Source organism: Nicotiana tabacum, chromosome 16, assembly GCF_000715075.1.
Source record: "Nicotiana tabacum cultivar K326 chromosome 16, ASM71507v2, whole genome shotgun sequence".
NCBI classification, from domain to species: Eukaryota; Viridiplantae; Streptophyta; class Magnoliopsida; order Solanales; family Solanaceae; genus Nicotiana; species Nicotiana tabacum.
Genome location: NC_134095.1, coordinates 84,299,145 through 84,321,963, shown reverse-complemented (window position 1 = coordinate 84,321,963; position 22,819 = coordinate 84,299,145). Strand labels below are relative to the sequence as shown.

The 22,819-nt window shown below is 37.6% G+C and overlaps 1 protein-coding gene across 1 annotated transcript; it reads right to left on the bottom strand.

Moving 5' to 3' along the window:
• Positions 1–287: 287 nt before the first annotated feature.
• LOC107788285 (exocyst complex component SEC5A) lies at positions 288–22,591 on the bottom strand. Its single transcript, XM_016609958.2, has 21 exons — positions 21,884–22,591; positions 20,188–20,339; positions 20,005–20,099; positions 14,712–14,906; positions 14,489–14,616; positions 14,181–14,339; positions 13,258–13,362; positions 11,746–11,820; positions 10,884–11,021; positions 10,602–10,793; positions 7,481–7,624; positions 6,464–6,590; positions 6,180–6,390; positions 3,108–3,223; positions 2,793–3,024; positions 2,330–2,423; positions 1,816–1,893; positions 1,685–1,741; positions 1,429–1,578; positions 943–1,158; positions 288–694 (listed from the first exon to the last, which is right to left on the bottom strand). Exons 1-21 carry the CDS (start codon positions 22,319–22,321, stop codon positions 473–475), a joined length of 3,324 nt encoding a protein of 1,107 aa, XP_016465444.1. The 5' UTR covers positions 22,322–22,591; the 3' UTR covers positions 288–472.
• Between the last annotated feature and the right edge of the window lie 228 nt (positions 22,592–22,819).

The window sequence follows — 22,819 nt, the reverse complement described above, 5'->3', positions numbered from 1 at the left end:
TATCCTGGAACTCCAGTATATTATGCTAGAGTATTTTCCGAATTTTGAACAGTGTTTTCGTTCAGATTTATATTTACATGAAAAGTGGCTAAATTTCGATTACTTTTAAAACTGTAGCTATTTTTGAATGACCACTTATAAATCTGGCTATTTTTGAATTTCCCCCGAGTAATTAGCTACTCGTAGCAACGCAAGGTGGTCTGTCCACAGTATACCCCTCACCGTCAGCTATATATGGGATCGAAAGTGGAATAAGACCAAATACAAGATATAAAACTCAAGTCAACTTTATATAAAGAAAATTGCATAAAATCTTTTGAAACCGTACTGGCGGAAAACAGCTTCAATTCTACGTACATGAATGAATCAGCAAAATTCTTTCTTCTAACAAAAGAATGTAGAAACTGCTAAAATACAACAACTGCACAAGCATTACATAAGAAAAACTGACAGAAAAGAAATGGATACTTATTTATCTACGTCTTGGCCTGGAGAAACTTGGGGATCCAATATGTTGTGATCCCCTAAAATTTCTAGTGGGAGAATCCATAGGTCCTCTAAAAGAAGCATATGCTGCCTTAGCCGATTCTGGAACAGAGTCCAGGGGAATTGATTCCACAAAGCATGCTGTATTGATTCTAGTCCTCTCAAGTTCAGATTGAAGTAGCTCAGAACTATACTGCTGGGCAAGAGCCTGAGAATTAAAACACAATTGAAATGCAAGTAAGAAAGGTGGAGGAAACAACTCAATGACACCGTCTAAACTAAACACTGTGGTGAAAGGCAGCACTGTGGCCAGGCAAAGCAGCAAAATTGTCAGGTGGATTCAGTGATAATAAGCAATATTCTGTAAGAAAGTCTATCTTAACTGTACAGATAACTCAGAAGGCAAGCGGAAAAAGAAATCTGAAAAGAAGAGCATACAGAGCAAGTGTTACTCACAATCAGGTCATCTGGTGATACAGTCATCCCTTGCTGCCGGTCATCCAGAAATACATCATCACTTCCACGTGTCGGCCGGCGGCTGTGAGTTGGAGTCTCAGTAGCCTCCGCAACACATTCTGTTGCTTTCTCTAAGAGGACCCCTTGTAATGTTTTCAGAGACTCCCTTGCTTCATGTGTAAAATAAGGATTCAATATGGTCTCGAAGTAATCAAGCTGCATGTTTAGCCACACAAACCATCAGAAAAAAATCCCAGGAACTATTTATGTTTTTTGGCTCAACACTGAATGCTGCAACCTAGAGGAACCAAAAGTACTCAAAAAGCAAATGCAAAGCATCAAATTGTATTTAAACCATTAGAGCAGAAGTCATCTGACAGCACAAGTTAACTGAACATAGCAACAGTACAGTGTCAATTTTTAGCTTTAGTATGTAGTTACTATTTTCCATTGTTTTGTATGAGACTCAGTAGACTGCCAATTCACCTCAAGAATAAGCTGGCAAAAGCCATTCGCGTCTAATGCTTTGAGATCTTTGTCTTGATTTTCATGGAAAAGACTTAGGAAAGTATCAATTAAGCCTTCAACAAGAATACCAAGCGTCTTGTCCAGTAGAGGCTTACAACCAGCGAAGACCTGTGAAGAGAAAAATCAATATTACAAAGAAGACCAAGTAATAAGGAAATTTAAAAATTAACTAGTTCAGCAACAGTATGCCCATAAAACAATCAGGGAATTTTACCTCTGCATGTACAGCTACTAGAGTGTGCAGCAATTCCACAGCAGCATCTCGCACACCCTGCAAGGCAAAAAAGGCCATGTTAACATTCAAAGGTGAAAACACACTAAGTTAATGAGAAGTGTCTTTCTCACCTTAACTGCTGGCGCAGCACCCCATTGCACTCCACCATCCAAGAAATAGTTTATAGCCGCTGCTCTAATCAAATTTGTCTAACAAAAATATGCCAAAAAATAGTAATTATGGAGCCTTTATTTAAGAAATGTATGACCATATCAAGCACATCACAAAAATGTTGCAACTTCCTCTTTTTGGGGGGATATTGTACATCCTCCACACCCATGAGGGACCAAAAGATATATCATCTAACTACCTGTCTCCCAATTATATTAAATTAAATGATTAGGGGGTGAGGGTTAATCGCAGTACATTGTATTTTGATTCTGAGAAAGGTACATGAACAAGCAATTTGTATGAAAGCACAATGACTATAACTGTATAATTGAATAAACATTTTGCCACATGCTTGGTGCAAATATACTCATTCAAGAATCTCCAGTGACGTGCAGTAGTTTCTCGACTCAAGGTTCCATTTCTCTTTTAAGATTCTTCCAGGTAAAAAATTGATACAACAGTTTTATGTCATACCTTTGCAAAAGTGTACTGTTCAAGGACCTTCTCTTCAAGCCCAGCAAAAGACATAATCAATTCTTGGATATCACTGTCCTCTTCATCCTTCCCCCTAAAGTAGATATCATAATGACATGATGTTAAACATAATATTTGGCAGTTAAACAAAAATCTTGCCGAAGTCAAGGGAGAAAAGGCCTAGGAAATGATCAACACAGTCTTCTCATTTTTTCTTATTCAGCATAAGAATAAGAGTTCTATGCAAAATGTGCAAACCAGTAATGCCCGGTGTAACCAACCATTTTATGAATCTCACCTTGAAATTCGTTCTGCATAATGTTAATATAAGAAATAACATTCCTAAGTCTATCCAGCTTACTTGCTGGGATTTTCCAATATTTCTTATATATTTTGGAGCAAGATATCATCAAAGTGCTTTTAACTAAATGTGTAAGCTAAAGAGCAGAAAGTAATTTTGTACCTCGGCTGCAGCCAAATTTGTTTGTATTTGCAGTACAATTCACGAGCAAGTTCATCTTTACAATATCCAATATTACTTAGAACCATCAACAGCTGTCGATGTGGATCAACAATACTTCCTGGTAGGGGATCAGATGATTTTTCTTCTGGTTCAAGATATCCATTTTGAAAATACGGACTTTCTTTGTTGGATTTATTCAGGTTAAGCTGACTTCCGATTTGCTCCAGATGACCTATAATTATCAGGGAAAACAATTTGTATCAAGCTCTGAAGTCTTTCAGCTACTGAAATGCTAAGGTATCAACTTCTACATACCAGCAAAATTAAGCAAACAATTCAAGAAGGCAAGTCTAACAGATTCCTGGATTCCTTGAAGCTGCAAGAATATGTCTTCTGACTTCATCGCCTCATTCCGCAAAGACTCAATCATTCTGGAAAAAATAAAAGCTTAGCTAACGAAAAAAGAACAAAAGTTGAGACACACTTAAGCTCTCATAACAAAGTAACAGACTTGTTCTCTGATGGCCTAAATACACTGTCAATACGGCTTACCACAAGAAGAGTTCATCTTTGCTTACAAGAATTATACAACCTTTTGTTAGATTTCCTTGTAACTTTTTAACCACTGAGGGACGAGATGTGCTTAGAGTGAATGGAGATCCTTTTGATCGATTTCCTTGCAAATTTTTAACCATTGAGAGAGGAGATGTGCTTTAAGTCCCTACGTAGCATGAACATGGATAAAAATGCTGCTTAAGAGACACTGAGGAAACAAAAATCTTTATGTTAACTTCCATTTGATATTGTTTTTGATTATGCCTATGCACAATCAATTCTAGAGGTAGACCGCAGAAAAGGCAGAAAGTTGTAAACTTCGTCTTCCAATGCCCAGGCACTAAAAATAAATCACGTGGAAAGAAAATGACATGGATACATATTTGGACTCCTCATGTTAATTAAAGAAGCATGGGGTCCCTTTTTACGCCTTTGGCTCCTTAGTACTATACAGCTGCTACCTCCTTTATTTATCAAAAAAAGGTCAAAGCTGTGACATACATATGTACTGAGAGCAATGTGCTTTTCTAGCAGTGATATGATATTAGGCATGATCCCAGAACCTCTTACAAGGGTCCACAACCAAAAAGTCGTCCACCAATTCAGACAAAATATCTTAGTATGGTTCTCAGTAAAGTATATTACCATTTTCTGATTGTCAAATCTCAGAGATGGATATGCCTTTTTGCTTCCTTTTTTCATTTTTTTCCCTTTTCGGGATAAAGGTCAGACACGGATATGATTTTCGACCAGGTAAGGATATCCATATCCCACGCAAACCAAAATGAATTACTATCCACAGCTAATAATATTAGGTTCCACCCATCCTAAAAGACATCATTTCCATGTCCCTCCAACAACAAATAAACAGCATGATGGCAAACCTACTAGAATGTTATAACTTTTAACCTTTGTTAAAGATAAACACTTAATCAGTTGGTGATTCCCAAAACTCTAAAGGAGTCAGAAGTTAGATTAAATCATACACGACTCTCTTCAGGAGAGATAGGAGGTGTTGAAGAATCAACCTCTTCTTAACTAAGAGCTTATGCATCTTCCTAAGCAGAATGATTTTTGGGGCCTTGGGATACTTTTAGAAATCTCACGAGAATTCATTCACAAGCCCACCCATCTCTATTCGCCTTCTCTATCATTAAGAACAGGCAATCACACCTCAATTTAATCCTAAAAGGATCAGTGATATCCATCATCTGCGGTTTGCGCCTTCAGATGCTTCCATCTTATCTTTACACATTCTCAGTAGGGGACTCCTTTTCTTGCAATGGCCACTCCATCCTTGCAAAAATTTGAATAATAGCTAGTATGAACAAATACACGATCCTCTTGGTATCTCTTTATTCATCACTTTGTTACTCAGCTTTATAGTGTTACTCATATTTTCACTAAATCTGTATGTGCTTTCCTCATTCCTCAATATATCTCAGGAATTTCCCTTCGCCTCTTCTATTAAGCAAAGGTTCCACTTAAGTTAAAAGGTAACAGAGACTTCAATTTCCATCACATTTGAGAAGACCTAGAACAATCAAGTCCTTGGTACATTATTTAACAAACAATGTAACAATGAAATATGCTTTTGTTATTGTTTTGCAAGAATACTTACGGAATCTTTTGTTCTCTCTCTCTCTCATTTAATGAGTTTTTAGCACTAAACTCCAAGACTTGATCATAGCTGGAAAGGTAAGATTTGAGGGAATTGTACATTCTCGCCATTTGCCAGTGAATGGCGTACATGGACAGACTGTAGAACCAGTAAATTCTAAAACCGCCTTAAATTCAGTACATAAGGAGTGGGAGGAGAATCAGTGGAACCTCTACATGGTCTATCATATCTCTATCTGTTCTAGAGGTCCCAGAGAAAGAAGAATTAGTCATCTTCAGGTTCTAATCTTTGTGACAGCTATTCTCATGAGCAAAACTTTCTTTCTAGTGAAAAAACAAGTCTTATCAATAATTATAACTGCAGCATAATCTTTCAAACGTAAGTAAGAGGTACCTTTTGGTTAAATGTTTACCTAGTTTATAAAATAAAATTTTCACCCATATACAAGTGGTATATATAAATGTAGTGAATCTAGTCAAAAAATTTAGTTTAGAAGTTCAGATTACACATGCAAAGCCACAAATGACCCTTGATTTAGCGAGTTCTTTTTTTTTTTTTTTTGATTTGCACCGGGTGTCCGAGTCTCTAAGAGCCCCGACTATTCCCAGGGGTGCACAGGCCCTCGGCAAGGAGTTTCCCACAAGTGCACCACGGTTAATTCAGGTTTTACCCAGTCCAATGGCCCTAAGAAATTGTTTGCACCCAGTGGGTTTCGAACTTGAGACCTTGAAAGGGAGCAAACCCCAAGGCTCAAGTCAATTGCCACCAGGCCAACCCCTTGATTTAGCGAGTTCTTAAGGGCTTATAGCTTCCAAAGACGACAAAAAGTTAACAATTCCTACGTCAAGTTACTTCATTCAAGGGAACCAAGTGATATTTAATAAAGCTGGTCTAAGGCTCACATAGGTGCAAATTACCACTTATTCACTCTTGCTTAAGTCATGTATTCATTCTTAAGTCTTGCAACCCTAGATTTGAAGCACTTCCCAGTGTCTGAAGCTTTTTTCCTTCTTTTTTTTTTAAAGTAATGTCAAAGCAACTTTTTCAAAAAATAAAGAAGTAACAGTAAATGTCAAAATAGCAAAGATGTTACATAATGAGAGAATCTAGCTACCCAGACTGTTCAACTTACTGCCATATGTAGGGGTAACTGGATACTTATGTCTTTATGTATAAATATGTACAGCATGTAACAAACCTCTACAACTTACGAATTGATCTGATCCATTGCAGATGTGATAATTGAACGGAAAGCCAAAGGCAAGGAAGAAATGGTATATGGAGATCTATTCCTTTCTAAAATAGATACTGGAACCCAGGATTCATCTTTTGATATCTCTTCAACTGTAGTCCGCATCCATGAGCAGAGCCTCAATATGTAAACTTTTGAGACCTCACACTGAAGTGTTCGCAGTGCTGCAACTGTTACGAAGGAATAAAGTCAATCAGATACCTCTCATGCACAATAGTCTAAGCAACTCTAAAATTTACGTACTAGCAACTGAAGGCGCTGATTCTTTTGCTTCAAAAGCTTGACATGCTTTGGATATCTCCTTTATGGCATCGCTCATGTATGAGCAAAGAATATTTGATTCTTCAAGATCCCCAAATGCATTCTGAACCTGTGGGAGTTATTTCAATACTCAGATGCATTAAAAAGAAGCAAAACGAACATATGAAATCATAAGATGTTACACCTCTTTCACCCCGAGACATACAAATCAATCGCAAAGCCTAGTTGCAAATTTGTTTTCTGGAATGCCAAAACGAGGTCGATAACAGAAAGACTAACTACAGCTTGCTCCTAGTGTAAAAGAATGTGAAAACTTAAAAAGGGTACAAAGCCAACAAACTGAAGTAAGGAGCTTAAGCAGTTTGGGTGTAGTCATGCTTAGATTTGTCACAGTAATCATACTGTCTGATAGAAGGAAAGGCAATGGAGTACTTCAAATCCAGATTCTGTGAGCCGCAACCGTCCAATGAATCTAACTTCCTCCTCCGATATAGACTTTCATAGATAAACCAAAACCAACTGCATCCTAAGTCAAAAAGTGCTAGAAGGTTATGCTAACACAGACAAACATGGGTGAAAAATTTACATAGAGAGGTATTCACTGGGGATACGTTTTCATTATAAACACCTTCGAAAGGCTGCTCTTTAGAAAATTTGGAGTAATTACATAAGAGTGAGCTCAATAAAACCCCTTCCCAGCAAAGAATTACATAATAGTGACCTCAATAAAATAAAACCCCTTCCCGGCAAAATAAATAGAACAAAGAGAAGTAATGTGCATTGTGCAGCAGGCCTTGATCCTCATTGATTGAAAAGCAAAAAGTTTGGAAGTGATAGTTAAATTTTTTTCTTTTTGGTGGGACAAATTTGGAAGTGGGGAAATTTCTGATAACTATTCCTATTACAACCATAAATGGAAGACAACAAAGTCCATAAACTACTCAAAGATTACATATATATCTATACTTTACTCACCTACCATCAAGATTGGACAATTACCTTGGATTCATAAGCTGATATAGTACTGCGAACCATCCCAGCAACTTCATCAAGTGAATGATTTGAGTACTTCCCATCTCCCGCTTTTTCTTCACTTTTGTTCACAGAGGCATTCACATTTGAATCAGAGGATACTTGAGAAGACTACAGAACCAGAAGAAAGGTCCATTGAGATCAAAGAAACTAGCAGATGGAAATAAATAACAAATGTTGAGAGATGAGACTGCATATCTTATAAGGAAAATACACAAGTTACCCCTCAAACTTGTTCCCAGAACTCAGTTACACACCTAAAATTTACGGGCATTCTATTACCCCCTTATTCTTATCCGATGTGAAATTAATATCACCCTAAGAGGTGATGTGGCAAAGGAAGTGTTTTCACCCCACTAGAAGCGATTAAAAACAGAACAAATGTGATTTTTCATTGGACGCTGTAAGTAATTACAATTGAGTAGTTTATCTTAAGTGAAATACAAAACCCTTTATCGTTCCTACTTTTTGTTTTCTTATTCATTTCTCTCTTCTTTATTTTCCCTCTCTTTTTCCTCATCATCTTTCTGTTTCCTCTATTTCCGATGGAGTTCAGCTGCTCGCCTTCTATTGACTCATCATTTTCACCACTTTCAAGCCTCTCATTCCAGTTATAGAAAATAGAATTATTATTTCTTCCCCGAAAGACTCCCAAGCAACCAGCAAAATCACCCCAACAACACTTCACCCCCGATTAAAAGCACTCTTCAATCTCTCATCTTCACCGGAGCCAAAATTCCTTTCTTGAGAATTGATAACAACCCACAAATTTGCAAATGAAATTGCACGTAAAACTATCCAACAGGAACAAAGGGGTAAGCGGGTTCTTTGAGCGGAGAAGGGTGGTTTACTGGTGGTAGTAGATTTGTACTTTGAAATTGAAAAACAAAGCTAAAAGGGAACAATGGTGAATCTTTCATGAGATATTATTGAACCAAAATTTGGGATAACAGTGGCTATGGCGTCAGAGGGGCGACGGAAGTGATATTGGGAGAAAAAAAAATGAATATAATTAGTGGTTAGTGAATGTTGTGTAAAAGTGTGAATAATAAAAAGAAAAAGAGCAAATGAGAACAGGAAGAAAGAGGGAAATAATAAAAGAAAATTACCTTGACCAGACCAAGGATCACAATAAGAATTATCAATGATATATGGCAGAAGTAATGACAATTTTATTAGCATCTATATCTGCTAACGTCATTAAATTAAAGTACTATAATTTATTACTTTCAACCATAGTGTGAGTTAAAAACATAGAAGAACCATAAAGACTACATAATAGTAAGAGATCACGACTTCAAGCATAAGTCCCCTTCCACTTGTGATATAACATATCTAGCACAACTATTTCAAACCCCAAAGAGGAAAGAGCTCAAAAGACAATGTTTCAACTTGTTTCAGTATCAAGTTTAAGTTATTGTATCCAGGTACTTGTCATTAGTCAAGCAGAGATAAGAGTTACTTTTGAACCATTAACACTATGTAGCTGCTTCGCCTTGAATGTGTCCTCCCACAAATAATGAGACAAACACTAATAGGGGAGCCATATTTTTTAGAATCACTATGCAAAAAAGCAAAATCCCAGCAATAAGATAGTGCTGGACAGTAACAAACGTCATCTTTACGGAGTCAAAGAGTTTTTCTTTGACCACTCCTTTTCAAAAAGCTTTTAAATATTCAGGTGGTTGTGTAAAGCAGAAGAGTTGGTGGAAGATCATCCCAGCATGCATCTGGTGGACACTATGGAAAGAAAGGAATGCAAGATGCTTTGAAGATAGAAGTAGCTCAGTACAAAAGATTAAGATGAATTATATTTTGTTATTTCACTTTTGGTGAAAGAAAAATAAGTAGATGAAGCAGAATCTATCATAGATGTCATAGGATCCCTGTGAGATGTGCAGGTGATATTTTTGCATTTTGTAATCTGTAAATATGAATTTCAGCACTTCCTTTGTGCTGATGTTTTAATATACCCGTTACCCATTTCAAAAAAAGCTTTTAAATATTTTAACAATAAAAATGTTACTTATAGTACTTTTTATTTAGTTTTTAAATAGATAAATTTTACATTAAATATTTAAGAAATCAATGCCCAAATTCACACTGAATTAGATAAGTTCAGCCCCGTACTCCGAACACCAATTCTTTTAGGGACGAGGGAGAATCATTAGTTCTAAATAGCACCAAAAGAAATCAGATATTTCCTCTTTGTGTTTATCAAGCTCTTTGGTTTTTGACACGTTTTAACTTTATAACAGGATCTTGATTACAAACCAAGGGCAGATAACTGATGTAACTTTGTTTAGATATCTATTAATATTGACCAGTGACAGAAAGATTTACATTATCAGACCATTTCTTTTTTGAAATTAAGTAGATACATTATCTGACCATTTCTTAACTGCACGCTTTTAATCTTCATGGATTTTCCTCTCGTCCTAGATAATAAGAGCTCAATCAGAAACTAGTGTAATCAGTAGGTCAGATTAACAACGAACCAAAGAAAGAAAATTGACAATTACTTTTCCTTTTATAACCGTGGTGTCTGGAGCAGCTTGCGGGCACCTAGACTAATTCCACAGATACCTCCCACCAGCATAGGTACCCGGTAATCCTATCCACCAAGGCTTGGACAAATGGGAGGAAATCACCAAGTATTTTGCCTCCGCTGGATTTGAACATGAGACCTTATGGTTCTCAACCCACTTTATAGGCCACTAGGCCATACCCTTGGGTGCAGAAAATGAGAATTACTTCTAAACCTAATACACAAAGTTGTATTCAGAAACTGTGTTCTTACAAGACTCAAAGATTATGCAAATCAACTAAGCAAACTGAGGTTAACTAAACTTATCAATGATTGTCATCCATTTTTTGAATTGTTTAAAAAATAAATTGAAACCCCCAAAAATGACAAGTGCAAGATGCAAATTTAACTGCTTTTGTTTTGACACTGAAATAACTCAAAAACACCACAAAAGCTCTGGCCCTCATTGACTTTGTAAATTATCAGAAAATATCTTGTTTATATCCTTCGGATTTTGCACCAACCTAGTTACAAAGTATACTTGGAAGAAAAATTCATTACCTTCGCAAATTTCCCGCTGAAAACTGCAATAGCTACTCTCCAAAAGGCAGGCACATGATGGATAATTACAGCAGTTAACCTCCTTATATAACTTCCTCTGAGAGAATCAACCTTTTCACCACTAAATTCCACTTGTTGTGAATCACCCGGCAAATATGCATTTTCATGAGAATCAGAGTAATCAACATCTGACTGATGATCATTTGGGATAGAAAATTAGTACATTAATTTTTAAATCCAGTTAATTATCAAATGTTTCTGATAACAGGCAGTTGGGCTTACAGAATGGTTCAAATCTTGCTGAATTTGCCTCCATTTTGCATCAGATAAAGCTCTTTCACGCATCTCATTCCGAAAGTTTTCCGTCCTTGCTTCATGATCTAAAGTGCATTTCTCAAGCAAACCTCGGATTCTGTGGTTCTGTCGGATTGACAACAAAGAGAACATTGCAGAATTTAGTCCCACAACAAAATATGGAAATATTTACCATATCATTCGCCTCCGATAAAGAAAACAAAATGCCAATTATAATCTATGCAGAAGAGAGAGGGTTTCACAAACCATCACGAGTATTCTGTTTTTAATGAAATGTGAGCTTGCTCATATGGCCGGTCCCAAGCACGGATAAAGGAGGAGAGTTTTGGTAGGCTGGCAGCCAGCATAAAACTTGCCAATTCATGATGAATCCTCAGAATATATTTTTATTTGGTATGATGATGATATGAGTTGAGCTTAAATGAGAATGTGAGGATTCATATAGCTGACCCCAACTTTTACCATGTTAAGAAAATGGACCTTGAGCCTGCTCAATCCAAAACCTTGCTTATGAGGTGAAAATTGTCCAAAACCACCCAAGGAGACAACTTCTCATACCCTCAATCGACGTGGGAACTTAATAGGTTCAATCGAAAGGTTAAGAGACATCAAACAACCATGAGTTCAACCGGTAACAAAACTCATAGTGGAGTTAGCAGTTGCTATAAAACAACTCATGATGTAACATTATATCTTGTCAATTGGTCGATCTTTTGTTTCAATTGTTAGTCTCACAAGGCTTTATGTTCAATAAAATTGTCTTTCTAGTAAAAGAAAAAGAACCTAGGAACAAAAATAGAAACTGATGATTGGACCTTAGAGTCCTCACCTGTATATTCAAATAGTGCCACACAGGATCTGATTCGGGTTCCAACTCCAACAAGAGTCTCACATTATTTTCAAGCTGCATGAAGCAATTAAAGTCAAAATACGAGTAACAAGTATTTATAGGAAAATATTTTAGATTTTCCTTAAACATAGAAAGTGACAATTTAAAGTATCCGCATTTAGATGGTTGCACACAAATATAAGGTCCATAATTCAAGTGCAATCAGGGTAACCAATTATCAGAACTGTTTGGTTTGCCCTCAGTAATCCGGCAATTGAGACCTGCCATGCCTTGATATAAGCAATTTCACCCTTCTTTAGCATAGAATCACATTTCTCCTTCATATATGTAGTAAGATATCCAAACATTTGTCTGGAAGTTCTTTATCACACAGCAAAAGGTAGTTACATTGAGATTGCAGTCCGATATCAATTTATCAGGCTGATTGTCTACACATATAAGACATTTGATAGATGACATAGGCACTCTTCAATATGAATTAATCAGTTACCTCTATGTGTATTCAGTTCTATCTTATACACAGGAAACAAGAAAATAAATTCAGATAGCAGGTGCGAGGTGATCAACAAGTCTGCACCCTACCATACATCACGAAAAGGAGGTCCAAAGAAAACTATTAATATGGCTCACTGCTTCAAGTAAAAGTACAGTGATGATATACAAAGGAACTTTACATGTTGATGTTTAAACCTTGCTAAGCTTTGAGCAACCTAACGTTGATCATGACTTCCCAAATTCCAAGAAGTGCTTTAGAATTCAGACGCAAAAAAAGAGTGTTAGGAGAAGCTATTTGCAGGCAGGAAAGCTCACTCAGTAAATTAACCAGCTAATATACAATTATAAGATACCAATAATTTTATAAAAGAACACCAATCAAGTCCCTAGACAGCAGTAACAGTACAAAAGGATACCCTAAATCATTATGAACTTAACACTATAAAAGAACATGTTTGAGGCATTTGGATTCTATCATAATTTAGCATTAACAAGAAAAAACAAATATTAGCTAGACAAGACACAGCAGAAGAGTGATATGCATCCTTGGGTATTAGAGTCTAATGTTGTATACCTCACATATATGGGGTTATCCCTTTTCTTAATATGTAATCACTATTTATCCCAAAAATAGGTAGCTCAAATGGACATGACATAAGTAGTTAAATAGAATGGCCTCAACAGGTGACTGGTCACCAAAACATAAGTGGATGTCTGATAAAGGGGAAAGGAAGCAAAGGAAGTTGAAAGGTCCTAGGACTATCCCTAATCCACAAATTGAAAGCTCGAGATATATTTTCACATTTTTAAGTTTAGCAAGAGAAGAGTTCTGAGATCTTTAGTCTTTCAAGTTTTAACAATCCAAGTGTGTGTATTAAAGAACACCTCCTTGTGGACTTTAAGAGAACCAAACTATCTACAGCAATGTCCTAATCATGCACTGGTCATAACTTTTGACTTTTTAATGTTGAACTCAAGATGGTAACCATAACTTACATTTGTTAGGTCAATTTGAGGATCTTCCAGAGACTTATAAAGCTTGCTTTTAAATTCTTGCATAACTCTTTCAACCTCCTCAAGCACACGCTTCAAAATTCCAACCTGACGGAAAGATATTCAATCAAGAGTGAGTAACACAGATAGGGCAAAAACTATGAATAACTATGAAAAATATTAACAAAGACAAAGGGATGCAAACAGTAAATCTATTTAGGTCAGAAACTAATCAGAAAAGGTTAAGCATCAGACTATTATCGAACCCAATATGTTAAGGAGCATATAACAATGTCAAATGGAACATGACTACAACTAAATCAAAACTAAGCCATGAAAGCATGGAACTCTGTCAAGTTTTAATCAGCTTAACTAATCAGAACACAGTGAGAAGCAGAGGATGTCTAAAGCACCTAAAATACTTTTCTTAAATTATTAAATACAAGGTCTCATCAAATAAGGCATCAAGGAGGTGCTCGCACCAGTACATTAAACAAATTGTTAGCATAAAAGCAAAATCGTCAATTGCATACATGCAGTCAAAACAGAGGAGGGCTAAAGCACCTAAAATACTTCTCAAATAATTAAACTCAAGGTCTCATCAAATAAGGCATCAAGGAGGTGCTCGCACCTGTACATTAAGCAAATCATTAAAAAAAAAATTGTCAATTGCATACATAGGAGAAGCTTCTGCAAAGAAGTCCTAAACTACAATATATGATAGGATCCAAGCATAATCAATTACTGGTAGCACCAATTATAACGACTATAAAACAGATTAATAAGGCCAGGAAATATAAAGGCTAAGCACTGAAAGGCACACGTAAAAACAAAAATATAAAACTCTATACGCCATTCTCACTTGGAGGATAATGCACACAACACAAGCATATGTAAAGTCATAGCATTAACTAGGTCATCCATACATGAGAAGGCAGAACGATTGACTTTGCTTTCCTGTACTCCCTGACTGCCAGGTCATATTCACCAGTACTAATGCTCTCACGAATAGTACTGGGCAAGTTAAATAGTGTTCGGAACCTCTGCAGCATTCCTTGAACAGATCTTATCTTCTCAGCTTGAGCCTACACAATAATATTTACACTCACAAAAGTTTCTACAAAAACAAAACCATAAAGTACCATCCATATTCAAGAGAAGTAAAGAACCAGACTTACATACTCAAATTTTATTACATGTATTAATAAAATATAATGAATTGTGCGCTACCTACCTGTCTTTCAAATAGTGGCCCAAAAGCACGATTAGCAATTGAACTAACTCCTTCGATACAATTAAATAAGTGAGAGGTTCCAGAACCTTCAGGGTCTTCCTCAATCCGTCTTAACTTTGACTCAATATCTACAAAAAGGAAAACATTGCCGCCGAACTAAGCATTTTCTATCATAAATGAAGGTAAGACCAACGTAGCACGTGCTACAGGACGCAAAGCTCACCATCAATTGTCGTTTTGCAGGACACAAAGCAGTCAAAATTTTCTTTAACCAACTGTTTTTTCTGCAGTGTACGTCCTTTAAGATCAGTCTTTACAGCAAGAGCACCTGATTCTAACTCTGAAGCGCTAGTGTCTTGGTGGATCCGAGACAGAAACAACTTCGGGTCAAATTTCTCAGAAAAGTAATTCAACCTCTCTGCAAGATTATGCAAGAACTTGTAAGAAAAGTAGTGTAGATAATAAAAATAGTAAAGAAATAGGTTCATTTGAGGAGAGTATAAAGGTTCTCCTTCAAATGACTTCTTTTGAAACAAGTAGAAATGACCTCATTTTATTAGTTGAATGACACTAATAAGAAAATTGTTATAGAATTTGGTAAATATGAAAATGAAAAAATTGACCTCCATTACCCACTATTATCATTTATCTACTAGGATTAATCCTTTGAAAAATCCATGCATCAGTAAAAGCAATCCTTTGCTGCTGTCAGCATTTACTCGTTAAGCTTGTCTTTAAGTGGTCCGATACCTCCTTATAGGACATACCATATTGCAGTGCTACAACATTGAAGATAACCTTATAATCGTTGCGAGAATGTACGGGAGAAAATATGATTGATATTATTCTCATATGTTCAATATGATACAATGAGCCCTATATATATACATAACATGTCCTACTCCTAATACATATGGGATTAGGGTTACATAACTATTCTAACACTCACCCTCAAGCTGGTACATATAAATCATATGTACCGATCTTGTTACATATGTAGTTAATACGAGGACCAGTGAGAGATTTGGTGAAAATATCTGCAAGTTGATCATTCGTCTTCACAAACTTTGTAGCAATATCTCCCGAGAGTATCTTTACTCTGACAAAGTGACAGTCAATCTCAATGTGTTTAGTTCTCTCATGGAACACTGGATTTGACGCAATATGAAGAGCAGCTTGATTATCACACACAAGTCTCATCTGACTAATCTCACCAAATTTCAACTCCTTGAGCAACTGTTTGATCCAAATTAGCTCACATGTCGCCATAGCCATTGCTCGATATTCTGCTTCTGCACTAGACCGAGCAACCACATTTTGTTTCTTGCTCTTCCAAGATACCAAATTTCCTCCTACTAAGACACAATATCCAGAAGTAGAACGTCTATCAGAAGGTGATCCTGCCCAATCAGCATCTGAGTATCCAACGATCTGCTCATGGCCTCAATCCTCAAACAATAAACCTTTGTCTGGAGCTGATTTTATATACCGAAGAATGCGAACAACTGCATCCCAATGACTATCACACGGAGAATCCATAAACTGACTCACAACACTCACAGGAAAGGAAATGTCAGGTCTTGTTACTGTAAGCTAATTTAATTTACCAATCAACCGCCTATATCTTGCAGAATCGCTAAGAGGCTCCCCCTGTCCTGGCAGAAGTTTAGAATTCGGATCCATCGGAGTGTCAACAGGTCTACAACCTATCATTCCTGTCTCCTCAAGAATATCTAAGGCATACTTTCGTTGTGAGATCACAATACCTGAGCTAGACTGAGCGACCTCAATACCCAGAAAATACTTTAGTTTGCCCAGATCCTTAGTCTGAAAGTGTTGAAAGAGATGTTGCTTCAATTTAGTAATACCATCCTGGTCATTGCCGGTAATAACAATGTCGTCAACATAGCCACCAGATAAATACATAGATTCGAAGCAGAATGCCGATAGAATACAGAGTGATCAGCTTCACTCTGAATCATGCCAAATTCCTGGATAACTGTGCTGAACTTACCAAACCAGGCTCGAGTAGACTGCTTTAGACCATAAAGTGACCGGCGCAAGCTACATACAAGGCCACGAGACTCCCCCTGAGCAACAAACTCAGGTGGTTGCTCCATATAAACTTCATCCTCAAGGTAACCGTGTAAAAAAGCATTCTTAATGTCCAGCTGATAGAGGGGCCAATGGCGAACAGCAGTCATGGAAAGAAAAAGGCGGACTGATGCTATCTTAGCCACGGGAGAGAAGGTATTACTGTAATCGAGCCCAAATATCTGAGTATATCCCTTGGCAACAAGACGAGCCTTAAAACGATCAACCTTACCATCCGAACCAACCTTGACTCCATACACGTAACGACAACCAACAGTAGATTTACCTGAAGGAAGAGGGACGAGCTCCCAAGTACCACTCGTATGTAAAGCAGACATCTCGTCAATCATAGCTTGTCGCCATCCTGGATGAGACAATCTTCACCTGTAGACTTGGGGATGGAAACAGAGGACAAAGAAGATAGAAAAGTATAATAGGGTAATGACAAACGATGATAACTTAAACTGACATAATGGGGATTAGGATTAAGGGTGGTCCGTATACCTTTCCGAAGTGCAATCGGTGTACTAGGAAGAGACAAGTCCGCAGTAGAAGCAGAGTCAGGTGCAGGACATGAATCAGCTGGGTCTGATGTTGGGTGCGAACGACGATGATATGTTAAGAGTGGTGTTCCTGTGGCAGGGAGTCTAGGAGGAGCCACACTAGACTCCCCAACGGTTGGAATAGGTAAGACTTCTGTAGCGGAAGGTGAAGGAGGAGCTATGGTAGACTCGGGTAAAACTTCTGTGGCGGAAGGTGAAGGAGGAGCTATAGTAGACTCCTTAAAGGTCGGTATAGGTAAGACCTCAGATATATCAAGGTGGTCAGAATGGTCAAAAGAGGTAAAGAAAGGTTTAGACTCAAAAAATGTGACGTCAGAGGACATAAAGTACCTACGAAGATCAGATGAGTAACAACGATATCCCTTCTGAATACGAGAATAACCAAGGAAGACACACTTGAGAGCACGAGGAGCTAACTTATCTTTCCCAGGGGCTAAGTTATGAACGAAACAAGTGCTCCCAAAAACACGAGGGGAACAGAGTATAAGAGTGATTGGGGAAACAATACTGCATACGGTATCTAATTCTGGATGAGAGAGGAAAGCATCCGATTAACCAAATAACAAGCTGTGAGAACTGCATCGCCCCAAAAACGCAACGGAACAGTCCACAACCCATTGTCCAAGAGTACTAAACTGGGTAACACAAGCAAAAGAATTACCAGCAACAGAAAGTATCAGTCTGAGCAACAGAGGCTACTTGTGGAGATGTCTGCTTACTTGCTCGATATGGAAGGAACTCATTATACTCCCCTTCAGATAAAGAAAATCCCTGGTTACCTGTAGTCTCGGTCTGAGCAACATAAGCATTGTTGGGTGGGCGACCATGTAAGGAATAGCACACGTCACGAGTGTGTCCAAGTTTATGACAATAAGAGCACTTGGGTCTAGATCTTCCAAAACGACCTCCTCCTCGTCTACTCTCCATAGTATGAGATGCCCGATTGTCCACTGTCTGGGATGCGAAAACAGATGAGTCCAGTGTCTGTGATGAGATCATTGGGTGACTTGGTGCTGCAGCAAGGCAAAGTAATCGAGAGAATAATTCATCAACTGTGGGGATAGTCGGACTAGCCAAAATCTGATCGCGTACTGAGTCAAGATCATTAGGAAGCCCAGCAAGAGTAAGAACTAGAAACATCTTTTGTCGCTGCTCTTGCTGCTTTTCAATACTAGCAGAAACTGGCATCAACTTCTCAAATTCCTCCATGAATGCATGTACTTGTCCCAAGTAAGTAGACATATCTAATTCATGTTTCTTTAAATTTGTCATCCGCGATATCACATCATAGAAACGAGATATGTCATTAGTGTATAAAGTGCGAGCCTTTTCCCAAATCAAATAACATGTCTGGAATGGACAAAACAAGGGCATCAACTTGGAATCAATAGATCGCCACAGAATACTGCATAATTGAGCATCGATCTTCTCCCAAAGTGCTTTGGCCTTTGCATCTCCTTCACTAGACTTCGTGATTAGATGATCTTGAACACCTTGACCTTTACACCACAACTCGACAGACGAAGCCCAAGCTAAGTAGTTTGAACTTCCCATTAAAGGTTCAGAGGTAATCATAACACCGGAACTGCCAAAACCCTAGTTTTTAGACCCGAAGGCATCGACTCCCAAAGACATCGTTGGATTGAAGTGAGGTCTATAAAATTATCACCAAATAACATAAAGAAACAACTAACAACTCGCTGATACAGATGAAAGAAACACAGTTTTTGCCGAAAAATTACTGTAGTTGCCGGAAAAAATTAGTATAGTCACCAGAAAAACTCAAAGTGGTCGGAATCAAACGAAAACAGTATGGGTGGGGTCGGAATTGGTACACGACCCAACTGTTCTGAAGAAAGTTTTTCAAAAAATGGCCGAAGGGTTCTGCATGCGACGGCGCGTGAGCTTCTGGCGGCGCTTGGGGCTTCTGTTGCCGGAGATTTTTCTGGGGTTTGGTCGCCGGACAGTGGCGACTCTTGTGGTAGTGTTGGATTTTGCACAACACTGACGAAGACAACGCAAACGCAAACAACCTTGAAAAAGTCGCCGGAGAAAGACTTCCGGTGACTGATTTCTCTTCCCGAAATCGCTGGAATTTGTGCACAGCGATAAATCTCTCACAATTGCTCTAATACCATGTGAGAATGCACGGGAGAAAATATGATTGATATTATTCTCATATGTTCAACATGATACAATGAGTCCTATATATATACATAACATGTCCTACTCCTAATACATATGGGATTAGGGTTACATAACTATTACATAACTATTCTAACAATCGCAATCCAAGCTTCACATGCTTTCTCACACCACAATATGGTATTTTCTAGTAGAAAAGAACAAATCAATTTTATTTTTTTATTTTTTATCTTTGTACTAAAGAGTAAACAAACACAAATCATTTCCCTAAGGCTCAACCACATAGGCAATAAGACTTTCAAAAAGCTACTTGGGGTCCTGATTTACCTGATGCCACAAGAATAAACAGAAATGAAGATAACGTGAACTATGACAGACCTAAAGGTAATCACAACACAAGTTTGTAATACATCACAAATAAGATCCCTATAATTGAAACCACAAGCACCTGACAGCCACAGGAACATAGGCTTGATATCATCCAACCCAATAATACGAAATCATTCAATCCAGTAAATCTTGTTATGAAGATCAATCTTCATATTTATCACTGCATCTACACATACCCTTGATAACAATGACTTTGAAGGGGCTCAACCATAATTCTTTTCCCATTTTCCCAGGTAGTGCTGACCAAATATGGTCCGAGGAAAATAATGAATCAAAAACAGGCAGCATTATAGAATCAAAAAAATTGGTGACAGAATTAAATACCACGAACTTTGGGGTCTAAATGATCTCTGTCGCCAATGGATGGGGAACTTTGTAAGGTCTCACTGATTAACCGTAATGTTCTGTTGTCAACTATCCTGTCATTAGGAGAACAGCATCCCAGTAAGAACAAGTATCAGGAGAAAGCACTTTCCCAAGCCAGATTTTAAGCAAGAAGAGAAGTACCCCAACTTCAGAGGATCGATGCATTCCATGCCACGAGGAAAAGACTGCAAATTATTAATAGCTTTTTGTGGTACAGCTGTCTTCTCTGGCTCAGGCTTTTGAGTGGTTGAAACCACTCTTGCCTCCCTCATCTCACGAACTCTGCGTCGTAGCTGCAAAGATTTTCAATAAGTAAATTTCAAAACTTATTCATCACGTTTAAATATCAATTGCCACACAGAAAGGGAACTACCACTCACGGCCTCTGATTTATTTACAAAAGATAAAGAAGACTGTTTAACCAATAACACAAATACATATTGCTCCTCCTGATTAGTTTTTGTAAGGTAAATAATTTTACATATAGCTCCATATTGGTATAACAAGACCTAAAGACTAATTCCCTTAAAATGAACAATCCAAGTAATGTGAATTCCAAAAATTATTCAAAAAATGCAAACAGGCTTATAGTAAAGAATGTTACTAGAAATAGTAAGCAACTAAAGTACAAACAGATATGTGCAAAGAGGATATCCATTGAAGCAAATTCTTTAGTCGTATGCTTTAAACAGAGTGTTTTTTTATCAGTATTTAAAATAGAGTTTGTGTTAGGCTGCCATCAAGGCACTAAACCGTGCACCTGTTTGCCTATGGGCTCTATTTTTTCCTAAAGAGAAGAACCAAACATGAACAATTACTAGCAGTTGATATGTTCATTGTTAACGAAATGTAGTGAACAAATTAGGTACTGACTAAGAACATGAATTAGATAATTTAACATTAGAAACATAGTCACTAAACCTATATCAGAAACTTAAAGCCTCACCTTTGCATCTCTATTAGAAATTTCAAATGGTTTCATGATTTTATTCATATATCTCACTTGAGTTTAGTATTTTCAATTCATTTGCCCTTGTTTGTGTATATATTTTCAAGTCATATTTACTTCCATTACATATTTTTTTCACTTTTTCCTTCATTTTGCCTGACTGTCCATGCTTTCGTGTTCTGCAGCTTAAAATCCCTATAAAGCTTGACAAAATCCTAACCTTTTCCCCTTTGAGAATTTTTTATGAAGACTTTTCCCCTTTGAGAATTACTAACTAAAGAGATTCTCTAGAACTGCTCATAGACCTTATACATCCGAAACATATGACTAACGAAGAGGAATCCTTAAGGCATGAGTCGGAGCATATACTACTAGTATAGCTTAAGAAGCATATATCATTCAAGTAGTACAAACCAGTGGTGGGGGTAAGTGTGTTGAAGGGGGTTCAATTGAATCCCCTTCATCAGAAAATTATCAGTACAGATAAGGTTTAAATAATTGTTCTGGTTAATAAATTATTGAATCCCTTTGAAAATTAAGTGTGTAAATATCACCGTGCAAGTTTGCATTTTTTTGAATGTCACCACTGTACATATAACTAGACTGCAACAACAACAACAAGAAGCCCAGTGAAATCCCACAAGTTGGGTCTGGGGAGGGCAAAGTGTAAGCAGACCTTACCCCTATCTTATGACATAGGGTAGCAACAACAAGGTAGTTAGACATGGGGCGCAAATGTATAACAACTAGACTGCCTCAGCTTATATAAACTTGTTGAACATACATATTATCAAACATCAGTACAATGAGTCCACAGTGCATATGCAGAAGCAGATAGAACTACTAGTGTTGCTCAATAAGCATAAGAAAAGGAATACATAGATATACCTCAGATTCATCAACACGCTTCCAGCAATCAGGCTCACCACCATCCCACAATCCATCATCCTCAGATGCAGCTTTCCCTCCACCACTTGCTGCCCGATTGCTCGACCCGAACCCGCGATCCTTGGACGAATCCTCATCTCCCGATGATATACTCAGCATCTCGATTTCCGAATCATCGTCATCCTCCACAGACTTCCGCTGCTGATTACTGTTCTTGTTACTGCTCTTCGGCATCGCGGCAGCGCTAGTGTTCTTTCTCCCCGCCGTATTACTACCGGTAGCGCCGGTTCTCGAGTTGGGCTGCGATGGCGGCTGAACGAAGTTGCGAACCGGTTTAGAAGGTTGATGAACCGGTTTCTGGTAATTGATGTTGCGTTGAGCTTGTTCCTGCAATGCGATCTGTAAGAGCTCGTCTTCGTCCTCACTGTCGCTTGACATTTTTTTAAAATATATTTATAGAGTTTTTTGAAGATTATAAAACTATTCACTGATAGAAAATTAAATGAAAAATTGTAGATGAGAGTTGTTGATATTTTTTGGGATCTGCGGGTCGTGTGAATTGTGATGATTAGTTTATTTTTTGGGTTGGTGTAAATGTCAAATGTAGAGGGGAAGTGGGGAAGAAGGAAGGGTATAGGAGAGAATTTTACAACTTCGTTTATGTGACTGCCGCGTCGTATTTTCGGAGAAGTGTAAAATTCGGCCATTCATTCCGTCCTACTGTCGTAGTAATACTTTTCTTTTGTCCTTTTTTTCAACGGAAAAAGGCCAAAATTGTCCCTCTACTTTGAATAATTAATCATATTTATATTTTTTTCTACTTTCCGTCTAAGATTGTCCCTATCATTAACATAGTAACTAAAATTACCCCTAACCCTAACAGATGTCCTACATGGCATCTAGGACCCTTCTCCTAAACTGACAGCTAGGCAAATT

Bases quoted from the DNA above. Each gene is read 5' to 3' on its own strand.
- LOC107788285 (XM_016609958.2), bottom strand. From the start codon at position 22,321: ATGTCAAGCGACAGTGAGGACGAAGACGAGCTCTTACAGATCGCATTG. The intron at 20,340-21,883 runs GTATATCTATGT...AAATCTTTGCAG, and splicing joins AGCGTGTTGATGAATCTGAG to CTACGACGCAGAGTTCGTGA. The intron at 10,794-10,883 runs GTAAGCCCAACT...AATGATCATCAG, and splicing joins AGCAAGATTTGAACCATTCT to TCAGATGTTGATTACTCTGA.